General features: G+C 48.8%; 2 protein-coding genes and 1 pseudogene across 3 annotated transcripts in view; all 3 read right to left on the reverse strand.

Moving 5' to 3' along the window:
* PBX4 (PBX homeobox 4) overlaps positions 1–17,389 on the reverse strand; it is a gene marked incomplete at its 3' end in the record, with an annotated part of 46,757 nt that extends 29,368 nt beyond the window's left edge. Inside the window, 2 exon segments of the mRNA XM_081232647.1 lie at positions 17,206–17,228; positions 17,231–17,389. Of these exon segments, the coding sequence (XP_081088773.1) occupies positions 17,206–17,228; positions 17,231–17,338 (131 nt within the window). The 5' untranslated portion in view covers positions 17,339–17,389.
* On the reverse strand, positions 1,600–2,805 carry LOC308615835 (ubiquitin-like modifier-activating enzyme 5; annotated as a pseudogene). Its single transcript has one exon. The product of its transcript is annotated as a ubiquitin-like modifier-activating enzyme 5 (transcript).
* A 2,949-nt stretch (positions 17,390–20,338) lies between the features above and the next one.
* Positions 20,339–23,390, reverse strand: LPAR2 (lysophosphatidic acid receptor 2). The gene is made up of 3 exons (XM_081231962.1): positions 23,317–23,390; positions 21,787–22,528; positions 20,339–21,107 (listed from the first exon to the last, which is right to left on the reverse strand). Exons 2-3 carry the CDS (start codon positions 22,526–22,528, stop codon positions 20,794–20,796), a joined length of 1,056 nt encoding a protein of 351 aa, XP_081088088.1. The 5' UTR covers positions 23,317–23,390; the 3' UTR covers positions 20,339–20,793.
* Positions 23,391–24,215: the final 825 nt, after the last annotated feature.

The raw sequence follows: 24,215 nt of genomic DNA on the forward strand, positions 1-24,215 counted from the left end.
ACACCAGCAGGGTACAGTGCCAAATTAAGAAAAGAAAAAAGGTCTTTAGAAGATAGCAGGTTCTAATATGTATATGTATAACTGTTTCAATTTGTGTACACCTGAAACTAACACATATTGTAAATCAACTATACTCCAATAAAAATTTTGTAAAAAAAGGATAGTAGGTTCTAGCTATTTATCAAACTATATAAACTTATAAGTAAAGCCTTAGCAAATTAGTGTACCAGAGGTACCAAATTAGTATACCAAAGGAATGGGATTTAGAAAGACTGCATTTCTTTTTTGAAATTCAAAGCATCTCTAGGAACTAGAAAAGTTATTTTACAGATGACTACGCTAAAATTTTAAACAACAACAAATGACCTACTAAGGCAACGTAAATATGTTTCAAGGCTAGAAAAACTATCCCCATACTTTCCTGACATCACTCTAAACGTAAGAATCGCAGGATGCTAAAATCTCAAAGCTAATATATTAAACATATTTGATATTTGGGGCTTTCTGAAATTATTTTTAGAATTTTACTTTACAAGTGGGAAATGCACTTTTAATTTTTTAATAACATTTTCCTCCTAAAGATAGAATTTAGACATTTATATCTTTTCAGAGCAAAAAAGTCATCAAAATAGGAGACTAGCATAGTACCAGCCTACAGATAATGGTTACACATGCATGTGTCTTTATTAGTCTCCAAACCATTAGGAATTTATTTCAAACAAGGCTCTCTAAGCCTTCATTATTTATATGCAAAATCCAGAGAAAACCAGTTTATCAAATTACGATTTAGTGGTCACAATCAGGGAAAATGATACTCTTCCCTGTGAAGAAATACATGTCAGTCATTGCAGAGGCCATTTAGACCTCTTTTATTGTCTGTTATCCAGGACAAACCTTTGCCAATATCTAATTACCCACGGAATCAAATTTAAATGAAATAAAGTATTAGAAGGTAGCCCATATGATGGGTATAATTTAGATGATCTTAGCCTAAATTTATCTTTTGCTCCTCAATAAAGCACACTGACTCAGATATATGTTCCACAGATGATATGCTTTTTCTTAGTCAGTGCAGAAATATAATTTGTACATCCTGAAAATATCTTTATCTGTCTATCCATGAAGAAAGCTTCCTCTTATTTGCCTCTGTCTTGTTTTGAATATATAATTCAGAGGTTTACAACCTTTTCCAATGACTGTATTTCAGCATGTGTTTCATCAGGAAACATTTGAAAGGATGTTTTTATTTTATAGGTTTACTATTTGAAATTCATTGTTGCTCAAGTTGGTAGTGGTGGGCAGTTTTCCTGTAGAGAGCAATTCCAAACACAATGAGTAGATGCCTGCTGGCTCTAATCAATAGGTTGTACCTCTTGTCCTTTCCCTGTATTTGACCACACACTATTCTGTTGTCCATGGCCTCAGGCAAATCAAATTGGTCCTTTCTTCCCACCCCTCCCAAAAGGCCAAAACAGTTCAATGGCTAAGTTTTAAATAAGATTTATAAATGCCTGCAATAATCCTTTGAAGTTTTCTTCCTAGAATGAAACATGAGTTTTAGGAGAGTTTCTGATTTAGTTGAAGGTGGGGGGGGGAGCAACAAGTAGTAGTCACAGTACTTTTAAACAGTATAACAATTCAGTGACGATTATACATCAACTGATGTTGCCCTAAGTTTTCTCAGTTTTAAATGATTTTGTTTTAATTGCTAGGGAACAGGTTTAGACACAGGAAATAAAATACAGGCCAGTCCATTATTTACATGTTCTTCATCTTGGCCATGAGGGCTTCCAAGCTTTCACCAGAATCTTCCACTGTTACTTCAGGTACAGAATCTTCTTGCTTTGGGGGAACTGTATATGCCACTGTAATTCCTTCAGGTAAGTCAGGAATTGGACCTGAAGAATTTTTCAGTTCCTCTTCTGAAACCTCAGGTACCAACTCAATACCCGACTCATTGTCGTCATGTATTATCTCTTCCTCTTCTTGAACAACCTCCTGTGTGGGTAGTGCTGCTACCTTTTTCTTATATTCTTCCTGTTGCTTCCTACAATTTCTGTCATCACACTAAGGATTTGGCTTAATGGACATAGTAGGGAAAAAATCCTGCACTGCATTGTATCCAAGTTAAAAACTAACGGTACCAAAATTTAACAGAAACTTTAACACATTTTGTACCAAGATCCCAGCAACCACTCCCACAGTGGTAGGAAGACTGGCTGTACAAACACCTTCTCGTTTCAGAGTCTTCTCATCAATATTTGCAGCAACTACAAGCGGTGGAGCACACGCAAAACAAGCAGATTCTCCAGGAAGTATGAGCTGTATATGCCCTGAAACTGCATTTTCACTGACCCTAGACTCCATCCATGTTTGTCCAAGCTCATTACAAGCTGTATTTATTGTCACTCGAGCTTCAAAATTGTCCCCACAGCTAAGAACTAGGTCAACAGGTTTTCCTTCTTCTAATCCACCATTACTTATTCTATTCATGAAACGTTCAAAGTTTTCTACTGTGTTATATTGTAGTTGTGTGCTTCAAAAAGAACATCAGGATTAATGTTCTGCTGCTTGAACTTTACTTAATCCTGCTTGATGAGGTTGGAAGAAAAGTCTATTCATATTGGCCAGTTCCACCTTGTCATAGTCAAAGAGTAGCAACTTACCAATGTCACACCTTGTCAGCATTTCAGCAGTCACACTGCCAACTCCACCAACACCTACAATTGCTACAGCAAAGGTACGGATTTTCTCATAGTAGCTTACAATTCCCATTTGTTTCAATGCCATCAGGCGGCGTCTCTGCCGCTCTTGCGGGCATCTCGGCCCAAACTGCATTTTAAAAAGATCACTGTGGCTGCTCTCTGGAGACTGGGCTGGAAGCTAAATATGGACAAGGATACCAATCTGGAGGCTATTACAGCTGGAATAGTCCAGAAATGCTGTTGGCTTAGTTTAGAGTTATGGTAGTAGACATAAAAAGTAGATAGATCTTTGGTTTGGGGAACGGAATCAACAGGACCTCCTGATAAACTGGTGTAGGGTTTTAGGGAAAGAGGAGGTTCTAGGATAACTACTAGCTTTAGGTCTGAGCAACTGGATGGATGGAAATATCATCAACTTCAACAGGGGAGACTGGAGGGCAGCAGGTTTGGGGGAGGAGGGTCTGGAAAGGAGGGTTGTGCTTTGATCAGGTTTCACCTGAGATCCCTATGAGCTACCCAAGAGGAGGTAATCAGGTAGGCAGCTGGCACATGGACATGGACTCAAGGCTGGAGATAAACAATATAAAGATGGAGTCCTGGGCACAGAGATGGCACTTTAAGCCACAAGACTTGAGGGAATCACTATAGGACAATGTAGACAGAGAGCGGTCCAGGCCCCAGGCTTAGGCATCTGTACTTGTAGAGGTCAAGCAGATGAGAAAATCCTGCAGAAGAGACTGGGGCCCAAACTGCCAGTGGGGAGGAACCAAAAACAGTTTCAAAGAGAGAAGAGTAATCTGTGAGAAATGCTTCTGAGAGGTGAAGTGGGAGAAGAGACCTTGGATTTAGCAACATGGAGGTCACTGGTGACTCAGCAGAGTGAGGAGGTTGGGAGAAGGTGGGTGGAGGTGGGAGAGGAAGTGGAAGTAGCAACCACAAACTCTTTGACACTTGATCCCAAAAGAAAGTAAAGAAATGTAGCAAGTGCTAAAAGAAAGGGTGTGTATTAATCATGTTTAAAATTTTCTATCTTTTATGATGCTTTGACATCCTGGGGCAGGGAGAGACTGCCCTTCCCAGGGCTAACTAAATCCAGATATAGCAAACAACTTGCCTGAGAGCGTGCCTTTCATATGCAAACTCAAATCCAAAGGCCACACTCCCAATACCTCTTTTATCTAACACTCAGCACCAGTCAAGATGCCCACACACACACACACACACACCCCACCCCCGTCCCGCTTCCCTGGTGGCACAGTGGTTAAGAATCCACCTACCAATGCAGGGGACATGGGTTCGAGCCCTGGTCCAGGAAGAGCCCACATGCCACGGAGCAACTAAGCCCGTGCGCCACAACTACTGAAGCCTGCACGCCTAGAGCCCATGCACCACAACGAAGAGTAGCCCCCGCTTGCTGCAACTAGAGAAAGACTGCGCGCACCAACTCAGCCAAAAATAAATAAATAAATAGATAAATAAATTTATTAAAAAAAAAAAAAAGATGCCCCCACCCTGGGACTTCCCTGGTAGTCCAGTGGTTAAGACTCCATGCTCCCAATGCAGGGGACCTGGGTTCGATCCCTGGTCAGGGAACTAGATCTCACATGCCACAATGGAGAAGATCCCGCGTGCCAGCAACTAAGACCCGGCCCAGCCCAAAAGAAAAAAAAAAAAAAATGCCCCCAGCCCTAAATCACCCCAGGGCCAGGTACCAGATAAAGAGAGACCAACTCTATTATTGAAACTATCTAATTATTGAAACTATCTAATCCTAAACTTGCTCAAACTGTCTACCCTGCCTCGCCCTTTCCTTCCCATGGGAATCACAACAAAGGCTCCAGGCCATTCTGTCCCCTTACTTCTTCTGCCTCCCAAAGGACTTCCCAGTGTGGTGCTTCCCCATGTGGCCCTGCACGTGCGGCCTGCCTCCTCCTCTCAGGAATTTCAAGTGATAAACTCTTCTTTCAAATTTGTCTCTGTCTTTCTTCTTACCTGATTAAAACAAATCCCAGGTACAAATAAAGACAGGGAGAGTCAAGGGAGGCTTTCGTTTCTTTGTGTGTTTTTAAAGATACGAGACACTAGCACATGTCTATATGCCTAAGGGCCAGTCTAGGGAGGGGATTTGATAATGCAAGAGAGAGAGTGAGGATAACTGCAACCTCAACGGTGGGTGTGCTCACCGTTGGTGAACAACTTTGATGAGTACTATGCCATTATTTTAACATTTACTGTTATTATGATTTTAAGTCCTGTAATGCTGTCATCCAAGCATTCATTATTAAAAGATGCTATCAAGGACAGAAAATATACCTGAAAATCAGTAACTTCATGATGGAAGTAAAATATGACTAACACCATGAGAAAGGCCAAACATCTGCCACAACTCACTACACTGTTAGTCTATGGGAGAATGTCCTCATTTCCAAATGCCTTCCAAATCCATCGTGCGCCCCTGTGGGATGCCTTTCAAAAGGCTAGGGTTGGGGTGCAGAGCTCAGATACACACTTCTGAATCCCAAATATGAAAACGTTAATGGGGGATGAGATTTGGTGCCCTGTAAAGCTGAACCCAAACGTTAGTCTTTCTTATACAGTACACAGTAATCGATCACACAGGATATTATGCCAAAATGTTTTCCTTCCATAGAAGCAGTTATTATCATTAATGAAAATGGCCTCCGGTTAGAGCTTGTTATCCTCTGTAAATGTAATTCTAAAAATACAAGGAAAGAGGGGCTTCCCTGGTGGCGCAGTGGTTAAGAACCTGCCTGCCAATGCAGGGGACATGGGTTCAAGCCCTGGTCCGGGAAGATCTCACGTGCCGCGGAGCAACTAAGTCCATGTGCTACAACTACTGAGCCTGCGCTCTAGAGTCCGTGAGCCACAACTACTGAGCCTGCGTGCCACAACTACTGAAGCCCATGCACCTAGAGCCCGTGCTCCACAACAAGAGAAGCCACCGCAATGAGAAGCCCGCGCACCACAACGAAGAGTAGCCCCCGCTCGCCGCAACTAGAGAAAGCCCACGCACAGCAACAAAGACCCAATGCAACCAAAAATAAATAATAAATAAAGAAATAAATTAAAAAAAGAATACAAGGAAAGAGAATGAAGTCGGCTGCTCTGCTTCTTAAAGGGGATTCTAGGAATGATCATTCCCAGGTCAGTTTCCTGCTTATAAAACATCTTACTTTAGATACAGTATAAAGCACCTTTGAATGAATACAAAGTAACTTCACAGAATGTCTTTGTGGTTTATTTTGAAAAGTAAACAAATGTCTAACCTTTAAGCATGTTCTTGGCCTAGAGGTGATCAAGCGGCTGACAGCAAACCATCAGTGATTACATAAAGTACGACAGACCACATCATTCATCAAAGGGGATGAACTAATTTCTGTGACAGACACATCCTAAGGTGACCCCCACTGAGTATAATCCTCTCTCCTTGAGATTGGGCAGAATCTGTGACTTGCGAAGTGGCAAAAGTGATGGTATGTAGTCTCGCCCGTGGTTATGTTACATTATGACTCCACCTTAGTGGACTGGGGAACGTCACCTGCTGGCCTTGAAGCCAGCTGCCATGTTGTGAGAGGGCCGGTAATGGGGAACTGCAGGCAGCCTCTTGGCGCTGAGAGCAGACCCCCAGCTGACAGCCAGCAACAAAACAAGAACTTCAGTCCTGCAACTGCAAGCAACGGTTCTGCCAACAACCCTACAAGACCGGAAGATGATCCTGAGCTTCAGATAGGAACACAGATCAGCCAACACCTTGACCGAAGCCTTGTGAGACCCCGAGCAGAGGACCCAGCTCAGCTGTGCCCAGATTCCTGCCTGTGGAAACTGAGATCAGTTTTAACTGTTTTAAGCTGTTAGGTTTGGGGTAATTTGTTACATAGCAACAGATAGCTGAGATAACTGAACAGATTGTAAGGGAGTGAATGGGGACTGTGGGGAGAAAAAGGTCTGTGCTCTCACCTTTAGCAAGTACATGGCATGTTCTATGCAACCAAGTATCTGCATTAAAACAAAACAAAATGTTAATGTTGGGCTTCCCTGGTGGTACAGTGGTTAAGAATCTGCCTGCCAATGCAGGGGACATGGGTTCGAGCCCTGGTCCGGGAAGATCCCACATGCTGCAGAGCAACTAAGCCCACATGCCACAACTACTGAAGCCCACGCACCTAGAGCCTGTGCTCCACAACAAGAGAAGCCGCCACAGTGAGAAGCCCACACACCACAACAAAGAGTAGCCCCCGCTCACCGCAACTAGACAAGCCCACGCGCACAACAAAGACCCAACGCAGCCAAAAATAAATAAATAAATAAAATTATTTTTAAAAAATGTTAATGTTTATGAAGAAGCAAAATTCCAATGAATGAGAAATCATAAATCTTTTAAATAAATAAAAGAAACTTCCGAGGATAATCTAAATTAAAAACAAATCTGCGAATATCCTTTTAAAACCAATGCTAAACGAAACCAATCTGTAACAAAACTATTGAGAGTCACATAGAATCATGCCAGAAAATGAAAGCATACAGCTTTATCACCCTCCAACCCCACTTATTCAATATTTATAGGACAAACATTTACTGAGGCACTAGTATATACCGGTCACTGTATAATGAGAAAGGAATGTGGGAATGAATAGAACGTAAGTCACATCCTGGCTTCTACCAACAGTGTACTGTAGCTTCTAATGTTAGCTGTAATTTACTTTTCCAAATTATGGAAGAATCTGCTTTCCTGAACAAGGTATTATTTTATTATATTTATTTATTTTGGAGGTATTTATTTATTTACTTGTTTTTTACTGAAGTATAGTTGACTTACATTAGTTTCCGGTTTACACCATAGTAATTCAATATTTGTATAGCTTATACTCCAAACAAAGTTATTATAAAGTATTGACTATATTCCCTGTGCTGTACATTACATCCTTGTAACTTACTTATTTTATACCTAGTAGTTTGTACCTTTTAACCCCCTTCACCTATTTAGCCTCTCCCCCAGCCCTCTCCCCTCTGGCAACCACTAGCTTGTTCTCTGTATCTGTGAGAGATTTCTGTTCTGTTTGTTTGCTTGTTTCATTTTTTAGATTTCACGTATTAGTGAAAACATACACTATTTGTCTTTTTCTATCTAACTTATTTCCTGAGCAAGGTATCATTTTAAATTACTGAGGAATTTGACTTAGAGATATATTCAGAGATCTTATCCTTTAGAATAAGATACTTCTTGAAAAAGCTTCCCTGAGAGCGACAATGATTCTAATACCTCAACAAAAGATGAAATCAAATCCCCTTAATTATTCTCATTTCTAGGATTGTTTTAGCTGACAAATCCAGTCAACAATACTATGCACCTCCTGGAGACAGACCTAGGTAAAGAACAAAAATTAGAAGACATGTTTCCTACCCTGAGGAAATAAAATCTTGATGGAAAACCTAGAAATTCACAGAGGATGCCAAGCTCCAGAAAGGAATGCAGCCCAGGAGGCAGATGCCCTGGCATTTTAAAATAAGTTTCTTTGTAAAAGTAAAACTGGGAAGAATCAAACTGTTGTGGATACCATCAATCATCTGTAGAGTCATTCTAAAAGCAAACCTACAAACAATGAAACAAAAACAGCTAAGTAAATGGGGGTTGAGAATACGTACTGATACCCAAATTCAACCATAGAAATTATTACAGTTATTTTAGCAAAATGAAGCCTTGGATCAGGAGGCAGTTTTGGCAACAGGAAACGAGGAAAATTATTTAATACAACACATGAAAAACTCTGCAGGACTTGAATGAAAGTGCAACCTTTAAATGGAATAAATTTAAGTCTGTGAAAATCTCAATATGATGCCCTTATTTCCTAATTTGCCCATGGATTGGTCACAATCAACACTGCTGTTAAATTTCTTACTCAAAACCACAGAGAGATGAAAATCTCTCTCCTGAGCAAAAGGTGAAATGGCTTCTCACTGCCTGCTCCAAAAAACTCAAACCACTTAGCAAGGCATTCGAGGCTCTTCACCTGAGTCCTGCTGACCGTCTCCCTCCTCCGGACTTGGGGAAGTCCTACTCCTCTGTCTAGTCCAAGACTCTAATGGGTTGGCCTGTCCTAGCCTGGATTTCTTACTCCCTCCTTTCTTCCGTTTAAAGCATTTACCACACCTGGCCTGGGCATGATGAAGGCCTCAACTTACTCATTTCAGAAATTCCAGGCCAGCACCATGCCTGGCACACTAACTGAGCAAAGATTTGTTGAACTGAATTGAAGGAAAGGTAGAGGCTCGAGATGTGACACTAGCAGAGTAGAAATGAAGAGTCTGAAAGCAGAGCTCTGACGTCTCTAGACTTAAGTGGGGCAAGTGGAGAATCAAAAACTAGGGTGAGAACTGCTAGGTTCCACAGCCAAAGAAGGGAGCAGAAGCCAGAGGCACACAGGGCTCGGCTGGGGGCCCCTCTTCTTGGTCTCGGTTCTAGGGCCGAGCCCACAGGGGGCACTCATCCACTCTAGGAATGAAGGGAAAATATTAAGGGGTTTAATAGTGCATCATGACAAGAGAGACAATCAAAAAGGATGATGGGGCTTCCCTGGTGGCGCAGTGGTTGAGAGTCCACCTGCCGACGCAGGGGACGTAGGTTCGCGGTCCGGGAAGGTCCCACATGCCATGGAGCGGCTGGGCCCGTGAGCCATGGCCGCTGAGCCTGCACGTCCGGAGCCTGTGCTCTGCAACGGGAGAGGCCACAACAGTGAGAGGCCCGCGTACCGCAAAAAACAAACAAACAAACAAAAAGAATGGTGGCCAAGACACTAGATTTGGGGAATTCCCTGGCGGTTCAGTGGTTAGGACTTGGCTCTTTCACCACCTGGGCCTGGGTTCAATCCCTGGTAGGGGAACTAAGATCATGCAAGCCACATGGTGCGGTAAAAAACAAACAAACAAACAAAAAACCCACACCAACAAAGACACTAGATTTGGGCAGGGGGAAGTGATGAATAAAGCAGAAGGCTGCTTTAATAAGAAATAAGAGCAGAGGCCTTTAAACCACTGGAGGGCTCAATCTGAAAGAGAAATGAGTATCTCAAGACATTTCTGAAGAATGGATGGTAGAGAGGAGCTAAAGACTATTGAACTTTCTTCTGATCCAGGACCAATATTTTAGAAAGGCTGGAGTACTTTCAGAAGTACTTATACAAGGAACAGAATAAACACCATGCTCACTCCTTGCTTGGCAAGGAGTTCAAGGCCATGCTCGATTGTATAGCAGCTAAAGCAGGCAGTCACCCCACCGAGTCCCCCCTTGAAGGCCATACCCTCCACTCATGACTGATAGAAGCACACTGCATGCTTTCACGTTCCATGCCTTCCCTGCACACATGCTTGCCCCAGCCTGGAATGCCGTGCCTTCTCGGCCTAGGCAAAGCCTCTCATCTGGGTCACAGTCATCTCCTAGGGGGGTGCTTCTGTCCCCCAGCCTGACTTCAGCTGGATTCTAGTGTCCCATGGTACACATTCCACAGGCTCTCATCTTGCTGACAGGTAGTCTCCCTTGCCCTGGCTGATCGATTCCTCATCACCCTCTTCCCGGTTGCCCCTGCACTGCACTCTCCAGCGTCTGCCTCTCCTGAACTGTGAGCTTTTGGGACTCACTGCTGCATCCCCAGACCTGGCACAAAAGGAAGGTTTACTGAGCAAATGAGATTAAATTAGTGAGAACGAACTTTAAAAAACACCTTCTGAAGCCTTAGTCCAACTTTCTAATCTGCCACAGCACTGGATCACCTCCGAGCTCCTCTGAGCCAGAAGTGATGTCATGTCCTAGTGAGCCCGTGGGAGCTCTGGGAAGAGCAGGGAGGGTGGCAGGTCAGCACCAGAGTTCAAGAGAACAAGGCCAAGTGTCCATCCAACCACCCCCTAGTTGTCTGACCTCAGGCAAGTTCTTACTCAGGTCCAACTCCTCATCTAGAAACTTAGTGAAACCACCCACTTCCTAGGGTTACTGGGAGGCTTAAATGAGAGAAGGAAATCATGGTTGTCATCGTCGTCAACCACTGTATTCTGACAGAGGCACTCGGTAACTGTCACTTAAATGACTGAGTGATACCTGCTCATCTATGAAACTTTTCTGAAACATTCTGCATATTGCTTTACATATTGATAAAACCACGTCAAAAGGGATTTTGCTGTGATCCTAGATAGCTTCAGGAAATTGTTTTAAAACCAACAAAATCGGGACTTCCCTGGTGGCGCAGTGGTTAAGAATCCGCCTGCCAATGCAGGGGAGATGGGTTCGATCCCTGGTCTGGGAAGATCCCACGTGCTGTGGAGCAACTAAGCCTGTGAGCCACAAGTACTGAAGCCCACGTGCCTAAAGCCTGTGCTCCACGAGAGAAGCCACTGTAATGAGAAGCCCGCGCACTGCAACGAAGAGTAGTCCCCGCTCAATGCAACTAGAGAAAGCCTGCATGCAGTAATGAAGACCCAATGAAGCAAAAAATAAAATAAAATAATAAAAAATCCAACAAAATCCAACTCTTAGGAAAAGCACACCAAGGACAGCAAGACTTTCCTTTGGCACTAGACAAAGCCAAGCTAAGCATGTTAACCCAGGAGCCGAGCTAAAACCTGCAAGCAGTTTAAGAACACAGACTGCCAGGCACCAAGTTGACTGGTATCTAAAGAACCTCCTTAAGGGCGATGAAAAAGAAGATCTCAGCTCTGAAATTTTACTTCCCGGCTTTGGACTAATAGATCCTCTCATGCTAATGCTATCTGGCTTTAGGAAATTCCAAACCATAAATTCCTCTTCTGACCCCTTGCATTCTTTGATGGGCGTGCTGAAAGCTCATCTGACACGCATTAATGTACATACTTCAGAGGTCTGTGTTTCCATATTTAGTATCCCAGAGGTACCAAGACGAGGGGCACACCATTCACTTGACAGTACATGCCTTGCCATTTGAGTAAGTTTTAAGGATAGTCAAACTTATGTCATCATCTCCTTTTACTATTCGGAATTTAATCCATATTCCAGGTGAAGTCTGCAGAAATACTGGAGGAATGAAGAAAGTCATGCAAATTTTGACTAGTAGAAAATACCTAACAAGTCATATATGTAAAAAGCAAATTTAAAAAAAGTTCCGAGAAATCTTTTCTTCCTAAGGAAAGCTATGGGGGCCCTAATTACAGTATCTGTTATGTTGCCCAAAGGCCAACCTCTAAATATACTCTTTTTAGTTTCAGGTTCACCACCGCGTATGCCATAGAGCTTACTCTTAACACATGTATAATAGTGACCATTCTCCATCATATTTTTATTCGTTATATGTAAAGATTTTTTGCCCTAAAAACCTTATTACCGTTCCCCAATGATCATTTTCTATTAACACTCAAGTTCTACAAAGTAACGCAAAGTTGAGCTATGGTTTTATAGACCCTGTAAAGGAAATATAGAAACAACCCTGGGACTTCTAAAACTTGATTTCCTTAGACTGAAAACATAAACAGATCCTGAAACAACAAGGTCCCATGGCCCCAGATCAAATGTTTCATCTAGAGAAAAAAAAACATCAACTGTGTTCTGCTTTTTATTTGTTCATTTCTCATTTTCTTTCTCTATTAAGTAGGCAAAACAATGCTAACATGTGACCCTTGTGATTAATTTACAAGCCCTTATGCCCACAAACACAACTTAGGCTCAAACATAATTTCCATTTGTCAGATGCACCGTCTACTTAGGTAAAATGATTCACGAAAACTGAAATAAGTGACATTACTATCACCTCCCCTCTTGAGAGTCTGACCTCTCCAAGTGCGGTCTGGGGTCAGCGGCACTGGCACCCGTGGCAGGTGGTTAGAAATGTGGACTCTTGGGCCCCACGGAGACCTGCTACATCAGAACCTGTGCAGTAAGATTTCTGCAGAGATCTGCTACAGGTCCAGCTAAGAGGAGCATTGCTCTAGAACACTGCTGTCCAGAATTTTCTGCAAGGATGGAAATGTTCTCTACCTGCATTAATATGGTAGTCACTAGCCACACAAGGCTACTGAGCACTTGAGAGGTAGCTAGTGTGACTGAGGAATGAAATGTTTGATTTAATTTTATTTTTAAAAAACATTGATTGATTGATTTAGGCTGTGTCTTAGTTTGACCCGTCTTAGCTGCGGCATGCAGGATCTTTAGTCGTGGAAAGTGGACTTCTTAGTTGCGCCATGCATGCAGGATCTAGCTCCCCGACCAGGAATTGAACCCGGGCCCCCTGCGTTGGGAGTGCAGAGTCTTACCCACTGGACCACCAGGGAAGGCTCTGAATGTTTAATTTAATTAATTAATTAATTTCTGGCTGCACTGGGTCTTTGTTGCTGCACGCGGGCTTTCTCTAGTTGTGGTGAACAGGGACTGCTCTTCGTTGTGGTGAGCGGGCTGCACACTGCTGTGACTTCTTTAGCTGCGGAGCATGGGCTCTAGGCGTGCGGGCTTCAGTAGTTGCAGCACGCGGGCTCAGTAGTTGAGGCAAGTGGCCCTAGAGAGCACGGGCTTCAGTAGCGGTGCATGGGCTCAGTTATTGCAGCGCGCAGGCTCTAGGGCATGTGGGCTCAGTAGTTGTGGCTCGCGGGCTCTAGAGCGCAGGCTCAGTAGTTGTGGCATACAGTCTTAGTTGCTCCGCAGCATGTGGGATCTTCCTGGACCAGGGACCAAACCCGCGTCCTCTGCATTGGCAGGCAGATTCTTAACCACTGCGCCACCAGGGAAGTCCCCTGAATGTTTAATTCATTTTAATTTACAGAGACACATGGCAAGTGGCTACCTCACTGGACAGTGTAGCTCTCTAGAGCATCTTCATGCCCTTGCAAGCAAAAGGTCAGGAACTGACCACAACAGCTAAATCTGCCAATCTGGCAGCACAACCCACCTGTCGTTCCAACATGCAGAATGACTTGAAGGGCCAGTCCTCTTCAGCTGCCTCTTCCAGAACATCAGGTCTGGAGCCCAGGTCTCCAGGACGACACTGTTGACCATTCTGCTTCCTTTTAAAATCAGGTTTCCAAAACTCACCCCTCAGCCTTCCCAGCTCTAGAGTTTTCACACTGACTTGTTAGGAATCTCACTACTAGACAAAAAAGTGAGTCCACCACTGACGAGGGGCAGCTTCCAGGCCCCAGGACGCCTGAGGCCTGAGGATTCTCAAAGGTGTGGTACACAAGCACACTGTCGGGGGGCATGGTTAGGAGGGGACCCAGAGATCGCACCAGATTTTCAAAGGGGCCAATGATTCAAACACTGGTTAACAACTCTGGGAGTGGGGAAGAACTTTGGAGCCTGAGAGTCCTGACAGAGGAGCCCTCAGCCCTAGTCTGATAACCGTATTAACCCTTCATAAAGGTATTCAAAAGAAGCAAAGGAAACAAATGTATGTAAACTTCAACATGTTGTAAAATTTATTATTATAAAAACTAAGGCTACACATGATAGAGTGACATACTCAGAAAATCCTTGGCAAACGAGAGAAAATTTCCTGCCTTCCCGGTCCCATATAAGAAATGGATGAGAACGTGATCAGTGAAAGATCCAAATCAGAAAACACAAAACTGTCCCTCTCTAGGAAAAGCTCAGGGCGTCACCAAAGAAGGTCAGAAGATCATTCAAGAAGACTAGTTACCTATCACACAGGAAATTTCCAGCTGACGTGGCCTGAATTTCAACCAAGACAGTGCATTCCAAACTCCCCAGTGTCCCTCTACTATCTGTGTAGCCAGAAGGAAGAACAATACACAGTTCACTATTTGAAGACTATTCAGCTATAATAACAAAATGAATTACACACAAGTATGTGGAGCTGCCTTCCTAATAACGTAGAAAGGTGTAAGAAAGAAGCCAGGGTTAAGGAGAGTAGGTGTGCTTCCCTTCTTTAAGCACACGGTGACAAAGCAGGTTGAGAAGGCCTCAAATCTGAGATGAAAAATTCTTTCTTGCTAGCCAGTTGAGCTAAATTGACTCCAGGGGCTCTTAAGGGGTGGGCAGCGCACAGAGATGAAACCGTTCTCTCTTGTTTCAGAGAGAGGGCAGGGTCAGAAAGACCTCACCAGTTGAAGTGAAGCCAAAGGCCAGTGAAGCCAAAGGCCTCACCCAGTTGGCTGATCAGGAAAGACACAATCTGCTTCCCCGCCCAAGCTGATAATCTACCAGACAGCAAGGTTTACTATGAGGAAAAGACCCACCCAAGCTGTCTTTTCTCCAGAGTGGAGTAAGTGGCCCGCCCACTTGAGGACTGAAAACTGGTGTCTGGACTTGGGTGACTTTTAGGGCCTTGAATCGATCTAAAGGCTACGCAAGGAGTGGGGCAGATGAAGCTTCCAAAGTCTCAAAATAAAAGCTCCAGGGATCTTTCTACCTCAGGAAGAAACCAGGAATCAGCTACCTAACAGCTACGTTGTAAGGCAAGTGTAATGACCCCCTGTTCAGTTTCTTAGCCTTAAAAGAAAAACGACTGTCTTTGAGAACAGCAAGAAGAGGTGACTGACTGCATTCCATTCTAAGACTACCTAGGGGAGTCTAGAATCTCAAGAGATTGTTACAAGAAAAAAGTAGCAGCCTTGGGGCAGTGCAGGGTGACACACGCCTGAGGAAGGCCACATCTGAGCAGAGTTCGCTCCTTAAGCAGCTCCTGGCCTAGAACAGAAGGAACACAGGTAGCTCCACAAGCACCCAAAGCACTGCTTCTGTGGTTCCTGGGTGTGAAGAGCCCGTTTTCCCCCTTCCCTAGCTCCTACCGATCCTTCCAGAATCTAAGTGCCACAAAACTTTACTGAACGCTAGGTGCCAGGCATTGTGCACAGCCCTGGGAATACAAAGGAAAGCACAACAATGCCCTTGCTCTCAGACTGGCTTAGTGGAGAAGGCATCACAGAAGGGCACCCTCTCCGGGCCCAGCTCTTTTGTGCCAGGAATTACCTCTACTCAGCACACTCCTATTATGATGACTGTTTATGAGTTAAGTCTCCCACACACCTTCCTTCTGAATGAGCTCTGAAAGGGCAGAGAACACCTTAGCCATCTTGGTTTCTGTAGCACCTAGCACAATGCTCCAGTGGTGTGCGGTGGGGTTATGTGTGTGTGACACTCTTAACTTTCCAGATAGAGGCCATGAAACTGTGGAAAGAGTCGACATTCCACAAGAAGCAAAGGCAAGAAAGTTTGAAGAATAAATGCCTGCCATATCCACCTCTTATTTGCCTCCTCCTTTCCTGGGGCTGCTGTTCACCTGGCTTTGTAACCCCTCCTCACTAGAAGGTTCTAGGCACTGCACAGTCCACACCACTACACCCTGGTCCCATCCACAGGGACCATCCCTTACCCCCAAACAAGTCCCATTCAACAAGACCTCATCCTCCAAAAGGACGTCATTCTGTGCTTTGCTACCTTCTAATAATTCAAGCAGGCCCCAAACACAATGGGCTGCCTTGTGAAGCACATTTTTACCAATCCTGGCTCACTGACAAGTGGTGCGTGGAGGTTAAGTGGGACAGGTGGTCTTAAAACCACTGTGATTTTCCCACTGCAACTGAAATAAAATCCAAACTCTTTCCTGAGACTTGGCCCCATGTGATCCTGGTTCCAGACTCTCCCTGCTGTACTGGGGACTTTCAGTCCCTGGCTCTGCATTCTTCCTGCCCTTTCCCACCTTCGGGCCTCTGAAGGTGCTGTGCCCTCTCCTGGCTTCCCACAGCTTGCCATCTCTTTACTTACAGCTTTTAGCACAACTTATACTTAGTTTTGCTACTTACTTTCTCTCCCTCAAACCATGAGCTTGAGATCAGTGACTACGTCAGCACCCAGCTCCGTGCCGCGCACACAGTGTCTAATAAATATTCGCCAAATAAATAAAAAAGGGGGTCCTCTGTCCCCCTCCAGCTCCCCCACTAACCTTTTTTCTGGATGCTTCCCGAATCAAATCACACCATCTCTTCATTCCCGAGTCCCATTTCCCACAACTCATTCTCCATTACCTGCCCCCAGAAGTTCCCATCCTCATACATACCACTGATCCATTTAGTTGTCCATCCTTCACAAACGCCGTGTGCACCATCTCTCAGGCCTTACACCCCCCAACACTCCTCTTCCCCCTTGCGTCCATAAACCCTGAAACCACCTTTCACCATAAACCTCTCCATCCACAAACTCCCCTTAAACCCATCCCTCTCACCCCAAGATGAGCTCCTAAAACCCAGCACCCACAGCTTAGCGCCATGAGCCCCCTTTCAATCCGTTCCATTTTAACCCCAAACATCCCTTCGGCCTCAGAACCCCGCTTCAGTCCTCCTCAAACCCCCCGCCCCCGATCTGCCCTCTCCCTCTCCGCCCAGACTCACCACCCCATCTCTCTCACCCTGCACCATCCTCACCCCTCAGGCCCCCAGCCGCCCCGGCCTTGGCCCCTCGGCCCGCCCCCTTCACTGAAGCGACTTTGGGTGGCCCCCGCTGAGCCCGCGCCAGCACCTGGCCTGCGCCTCGTCCAGGCTCTCTGGTCGGTGATGGCCATGATCTGCAGGACGTCGTCCGTGTCGGAGCCCGGTGGGGGCCGGAGCGGTGAGCGGCGCGGGGCAGGGGGGCGGCGGCGCGGGGCGTCCATGAGCGGCGAGGCCAGGCGGGCGCTCAACCAAGGAGCAGCCGAGCCTGGAGAGCTCGCGCGGACATCGTAGCCAACCACTGCCGTCTGTGCGCGCACCACGCGCTCCCCCCGGGCCCCGCCCCCTCCGCCTATGGCCAACCGCCGCCAGCCAGGGGGCCGCGCCCCGCACAGGGACACGCCCTACTATCTCCGTCAGCCAACCGCCGCCGCGCGGGCCGCCGTGCCTCGCCCACAGGCACGCCCCTCCTATCTGCCTAGGACTCTGTTGGGGGTTGCTGTGGCAACGGCGCTTTCTACCCCCACCCTCCTCCAGCCGGAGAGGGCAAGGCCGGCTTTGCTCTGCTTCAGAAACCCCACCTCCCACATCTCCACCTCCCTCAACCATTCCTACTCTGAGACACTTTACACCGCACACGTCCTTAGAGCGCCCCCTTCTCAGAGAGCCCGCACATCTCCTCAAGAGTCCCCACTCCTCAGGGACCTCACTTCTCGGAGCCAATCCCCCCCCCCCAGGCCCCACTCTTCCTCATAGGCGCCCATGTCTCAGAGCATCCCACTCCTCAGGGACCTACACATCTCAAGAGTCTTAACTTCTCAGAGCACTGCACTCTTCCTCCAAGACACCCCTTGCTTCTCAGACCCTCCCTAGCCTCTCAGAACCCCATCAACACCCCTACCCCCATTCATCTCCAGAAGCCCGGAGCCCCAGACGCCGGCTCCCCTCAGCCTCAGTGCCAGCAGGTGGGTCACTTGGGCTCCCGGCCTCCCAGTTCCCCCTCCCCCCACCTCTAATATTCCATAGGGGGTACGGGTATGTGTGGTGATGGTGGTTGGAAGGTCAAAACTGAGTGATTTTCTCAGTTGCAGAAATCACTTCTATTCACCTTTCAAGGTCCAGCTTAAGAGTGACCTTGCTTTATTTATTCTTTTGCTCTACAGCATTCCGCTAGCACGTGAAGGATGCTTTCTGAGGACCTACCCTGTGACGCACCCCCAAATCAGAGCGAATCTTCGCAGGCCTTTGTTTCTAGCTGTTAGGACTCCTGGCATCAGAGGATTCTTGTGCGAGAGAAGAGGATTTATTCTTGGACATAAATCACTTCTCCAAAGCCATGGGACCTCCTAGAGCCTGTTTGCACTGGGGACAGACTCCAGACCAGGCTCATAAAGGGACCTCAACCTCCTGGGAACCCTTCAGGACAGGGCCCATCTTCTTCCCATTGCTGCTGGAGAGGAAATGCAAACACCAACTGGTCTGATTAGATTCGGGCACTCCAAAGGGAATGGAAATGAATGATGTAGGCTAGTGTAAGAACAACCTGGAAAGCTCCTTGATGAAGGAAACCTGACACTTGGCCCCAGTAACAGGAAGTACTAGAACATGTGGGGACCATGGAGAGCTGGTACCCTGTACAAAAGGTCAGCCACTAGTGCAGCACCACACAGGAGATCTGAAAAGTAGTGGGTAACTTCGGCATCCTTCAGAGAACAGTGGTGGGGGGACGGGTTGAGAGCTTCAGGGACCATCTGAGACAAAAACCTTAAGTCATCTGGTGGAGAGGAGAGACCTACAGAGAGGGAAAAACTGATGGGACAAGATGCCAAAGGAGACCAGAAGAGTGTGGGTTAGAACCTGGAAGATGCTGATGCCAGAGCAGGTGAAACAGAGCTACCTTTGGAGACCATCAGGGGTTCCCACCCCATAGGAATGGTTGGCTGCCTTGGCACCCAGAGTGATACTTTTGTCCAAAAGGCCTAGAGCTCACTGGAGACAAGGACTATGTACCCATCCACGTGGCTGGGTGCTGGCCTAGGTCATCACTTCTGAGATTCAGGCCCCAGGCTCAAGGAGCCACACTGCCTACCTTGGCCCCTGGAGATGTACGTGGCACCCCAGTTTGTTCTTGCCTCCTCACAGAGCTGTTGTAGGGCAGGGAGAGTTTTCCCAAAGGGAAACTCAGCCCCATTTAATGTAGAAAGATCTACACGTTTTTGGTTCTTTGGCAATGCATGCTTTAGTAGTTTAAGAATTCAGCCTCTGATGGGAGGCCTGGGTTCAAATTCTGGCTAGGTGTGTAAGCAGAGAGAATCCAGATCCTGGTTTACTCTGTGTCTAGCAGAGTGCCTCTATGTATCTGAGAGGGGACTCATCATGGGTCTGGCACATCTGAGACCACAGGGTGAAGTGGGGAAATCCAGGCTGAGCTTGTGACCAACTCCGGACTTTGTGGAAACCCGAAGTCCTTTCCTCAGGGGCCTCTCTAGTCCCTCGATGTATCTCTGTGCCCTTTTGAAACTATGTAACCATGGGCCAAATTTCAATCTCTCTGAGCCACTGTCCTCACATGAAAATATATATAATACCTATGCCACAAGATGCAGGTGGTGATTAAATAATGCACCTAAAATGCTTATCAGTGTGCCAGGCACATCAGAGAAGCTTGAGAAATGGCAACTCTAAAATCCTGCATTCTGGTCCATGGACCCCACTACCCCAAGCCCACAGGTGTGTATGTAGGTGATGGAGTGGGCAGTGGGATGGACACACCTGACTATTAACAATCTGCACTCAGACAAAGGGGCAGGCAGGTGAGAGAAGCCTCACACAGGCCAGAGACTACTCCGGGCTCCAGAGAATGGAGACAGAGAGGCAGGTGGCAAGATGAAGGCAGGGGAAGAGGTGGAGGAGACAGAGGCAAAAGGGAACAACAAGAGAGATGGAGCAACAGCCATGCAGAGACCAAAGGGGAATGGGAACAGGGCCCAGGAGATGCCATGTTGAAGGATCCCAGCTCAGCCTGAGCTGAGGTGGACAATTCTGGGACACAGGGACAGACAGATTAAGCTTACAACAGACAAGGCTTTGGAAACCTCAGAGTGGAAAGGTTTACTCCTTATAGACCCCCTCCTTGTAGACCCCCTTAATTCTTATGGGGATAGACAAGACCACTGGAGGCTCCAAGAGCCCATAAACCTTTCCCAGCTCACGCTCAGCACTCCTCAGTCTGTGCCCCTAAACAATCAGCCTCAGGCAGATGGGGTGCCCATGGTCCATCCCTGTTGCACTGGGCAGCGTGGCTTGAAGGGGCCCTCATCTCTCCCACCTTTATTACCCATGCCACCGTGGACAAGGAAGCAGTCCACAGGGCTTGCCAGGCATGTGCAGTAAAAACAGAAAAGTGTCCGTTAAAAAGACCCGCAACCTGAGATGACTGAAGAGCCAGATTCCTGCACCCCATTCAACTCTCTCCCAGGTGCTTAGATGACCCCAACCCACAGGGCCTGAGATAGGCACAGTTGTCTGCCTGGGTAGGGCTGGCAGTGGTTTCATGCCAAGCCAGACTGAGGGTCTGCCTTTAAGTCTGGCCCGCAGATTGGGTAGAGCCAGGCGCACCCACAAGTGGCCAGGGGCAGAACTCTGGCATTTGCTGTACCCTGCTGAAGTCCAAGGTTAGCTAAAGGGTGGAGTCCATCAGGGAATGGCCATTCTCAGGAAGCATGATGCGAGTGCTAGTGCCTGTCTGGGTGGAGGGTGCGTAGCGAACAGACTTGTGGGTGGACCGGCGAAGGCACAGACAGCAGAGGAGGTGGCGGAAGGTGCGGCGCATCTCAGCATCTCGGCATGAGTACACCACGGCATTGACCAGCGAGTTGGCCTCGGCTAAGAGTAGGAAATATTTCTCCACAGCCAGGACGTTGCAGGACTTGCAGCCCAGACCATCCAGGAGCAGCACCACCTGGCCCGGTGTCCAGCAGACCACAAACGCCCCTGCGGGATGGAGCCTGATGTGAGCAGGGCCAGCTGTTGCAATGGTTCAGAGCTGGAGTAGTCTCCAGAGCTTGGGCGACAGCTGTGCAGTTTGTAGGGAAGAGCTGCCTGTCTTGCTGCCTTTGCAGCATGATGGGGCAGAACTGCTAAGAGGGGAAACCCTTCTCTGATTGTCTGCCAGAGGAAAGCCTTTCCTAACTGGTACACAGTGGACAGGACCCTGGACATTTCTAACATGGAGATTTGTTCTTTGGGGGAAAGGTCACTGTGGGACCGACCAATTACTCGGTGGCGGAAAAGGAATGATTAGGAAGAGTTGCTCTTTGTTTCTTGGGGGTGGTGTGTGCACCTCCCCCGCTCAGACCATTCTACATTCAACCGCCAGACCTCATTACTCCTGGCTAAGAACTCTTAAGGGCTTCCCATGGAACTCAGAACAAAATATGACTCCTGTCTGTGCCTTTCGAGGCTGTGCTGACCTTCTCTTCCTGTGGACCAGTCACGTGGGGCTTCTCCCCTCTTCATGCCCTCTTCTCCCACCTTCTGTTCCCTCTGCTTGGAACTCTTGCCTTGCCTCTGCTCAGGTAGCACCTCCTTGGAGAACATTCCCCACCCAAATCATCCCCTCCCATCATGCTCTATCAGTCTCGCAGGAGTTGGGAAGCAGGGTCCCACTCACCCAGGATGATGACAACAGTCTTGACCAGGCTGAGCGTGGTTTCACGGTAGTGGGGGTGGCAGCTGACATGCTCTGCCATGCGCTGCACCCGCCGCCTCACATAGAAGAAAATGCGAGTGTAGACAGCCACCATGAGCAGGAAGACGAGCAGGCTGGACAGGGCCCAGACGGCCAGGTAGGAGCGGCTGAGCAGGGGGGCCATGCGCGAGCAGCGGTCCAGGGCGCAGAGGCAGTGCCAGGAGTGGGCGGGCAGCAGCCCCAGGCCCAGCGCGGCCACCCACACGCCCACGATGAGCATGATGACCCGGCCTCGGGGCAGGCGGCTGTGCAGCTGCACGGCCATCACACTGCGGTGCCGCTCCACGGCGATGGCCAGAAGTGTGGCCACGGACGCCGTCAGGCTCGTGTCCAACAGGCCCTGCCGCAAGAACCAGCCCTGAAGTGAGAGCCGGGCTGTGCGCGGGCCTGTGTGGAACATGAGGAAGAGGTAGGCTACACCGGCAAAGAGGTCAGCTGCGGCCAGGTTGCCAAGCAGGTAGTAAATGGGCTGGTGGAAGCGACGGTTGGAGGCGATGGCCGCGATGACCAGCAGGTTGGTCAGCAGCACCAGTACGCTGACAGTCAGCCCCAGTGCCACCACAACCACGTCTTTGGGCCGCCAGTGGGAGCTGAGCTCCTTGCCGCTGTTGTTGTAGAAGAAGCCGATGGTCTCATTGTAGTAGCACTGGCCCATGGTGACCATCTGGGGGCACAGAGGGAAAGGTCAGTACAGAAGGTCCTTGTTGGAAGGACACAGGAGGGAGCAGCAGCCAGAGGGAGGATTAGGACAGGAAGGGCAAGGGTCTCAGACTCAGATGCGTGAGGGCAAAGTGGTAGTGGTAGGGACCAGGGTGACCTGGAAAAGCAAGCTCTGTGAGTTCGGGGGTGGGGTGGGGCAGTTGTTGCTTAATTACTAATAAGACTCTTAGACAGGTATCTCCCAAATCAAACGACTGGGTGGTTTTGTTTATAACCTAAAGAATCGAAACAAAACTCATTTGCCCACGCGGCGCCAACCTGTGACCAATCTGTGTGTGTGTGTGGGGGGGGTTCGGTTAGGGCAGGACAAAGGGGTGTGGGCTGTGAAAGCAGGCAAGGGAGGGTCAGTTTGGTGTTGGGGTCAGTGCAGGGAGCGGAGCCCAGGGGGCGTGTGTGCGCAGGGTGGGGCCACTGCTAGGACCTTGCAGGAGGTCGGTGCTGGGACATGGAAGTGACTCGGGCAATCAGATTGGGGGCAGTGAGGCAGCCCCATAAGTTGGGCGGCGGGCTTTGGGCGCGAGCGCTCCCGAAGCAGGCGGGGGATCGGGCCGTTCCGAGTGGGACAAAAGGGGCGGTCAAGAAGGCGGCAGCAGGCCGGGCCTCTGCGGGCCCCCAGGCTGGGGGAGGAAGAGAAGGAGGTAGGAGAGGAGGGGGCGGCGCCCGGGCCCCGCAGCATGTGCCGCGCCCTCCCCAGGCCTCGCGCCCACCCTCCCCCGTCCTCGCGGGTCTCACCTGAGCCGCCCGTCACGCCGCAGACAGGGTGGCCTCGCGCCCGAGACCCATGACCGGGCGACGAAGGCGGGAGCAGAAAAGCGTCTGGGTGCGCCTGGCGGGAGCGGCCAAGAGAGGGCTGGAGGCGGGGTCCCGCCGCCCCGCCCCCGCCTCAGCGACCCGCCCCCACCACCTTGGGGAGCCCCGCCCCGCCCGGTCCCCACCACCTGGAGGAGCCTCTCTTCCGCTGCCGCGGCGGGGACAGGGGCGGCGGGGACAGGGTCGCCCGGAACCGCAGCTCCCCTCTTTCCTCTCCGCCTCGCGTCTCCTCGGTCGCCCCTCTCCACTTCCGGCGCGGGACCCCCACCCCGAGTCCCCGCACACCTCACGCGCCCGCAGTTTTGGGCCTTCGCGGGGCTGAATCACTCGCTGCCCGAGATTTCCCGCCGTGACCTGGCGCCGCCCGGGCCCACCTCCGGGTGGTCTCAGGGTCGGCGCCCCTGCCCCGGTCCCCCGCTTACCCGCCCGCTCCCTCGTGTCCAATCCGTCGCCGAGTTCTAAGCCACGCCCTGATCCGACCCGGCTCCCACCGCCGCGACCCCAGCCCCTCCTCGGCTTCGCCGGCCTAGAGCTACCGCGCGCCGCCTCCCTTGCCCCGCCGACCTCTCTGGCCCCAGCTGACTCTCCGGCCGCACTCAGGTTTCTCGAAATCCAGACCCCGGCAGCGCTGTTCCCAGCCCGGCCCACGCCTGTGGCGGCCCTGGCCTCCCACGGCCCAGAGCACACAGCCCCATTGTCTCGGTTATCTGCACTTAGTTATGTTTGTTTGATTGTGCAGGACCGGATCGCACGCTGAGCTCCGGGAGGGCCGGCCCGGTGTGACTCAGCCAGGTGCCCAGGCCCAGCCTCTACTGCATGTA

This window comes from Mesoplodon bidens (assembly GCF_964165515.1).
Source record: "Mesoplodon bidens genome assembly, chromosome: 4".
In the NCBI taxonomy this organism is placed as follows: Eukaryota; Metazoa; Chordata; class Mammalia; order Artiodactyla; family Ziphiidae; genus Mesoplodon; species Mesoplodon bidens.

Bases quoted from the DNA above. Each gene is read 5' to 3' on its own strand.
- LPAR2 (XM_081231962.1), bottom strand. From the start codon at position 22,528: ATGGTCACCATGGGCCAGTGCTACTACAATGAGACCATCGGCTTCTTC. The intron at 21,108-21,786 runs GTGAGTGGGACC...TCCATCCCGCAG, and splicing joins GACTGTTGTCATCATCCTGG to GGGCGTTTGTGGTCTGCTGG.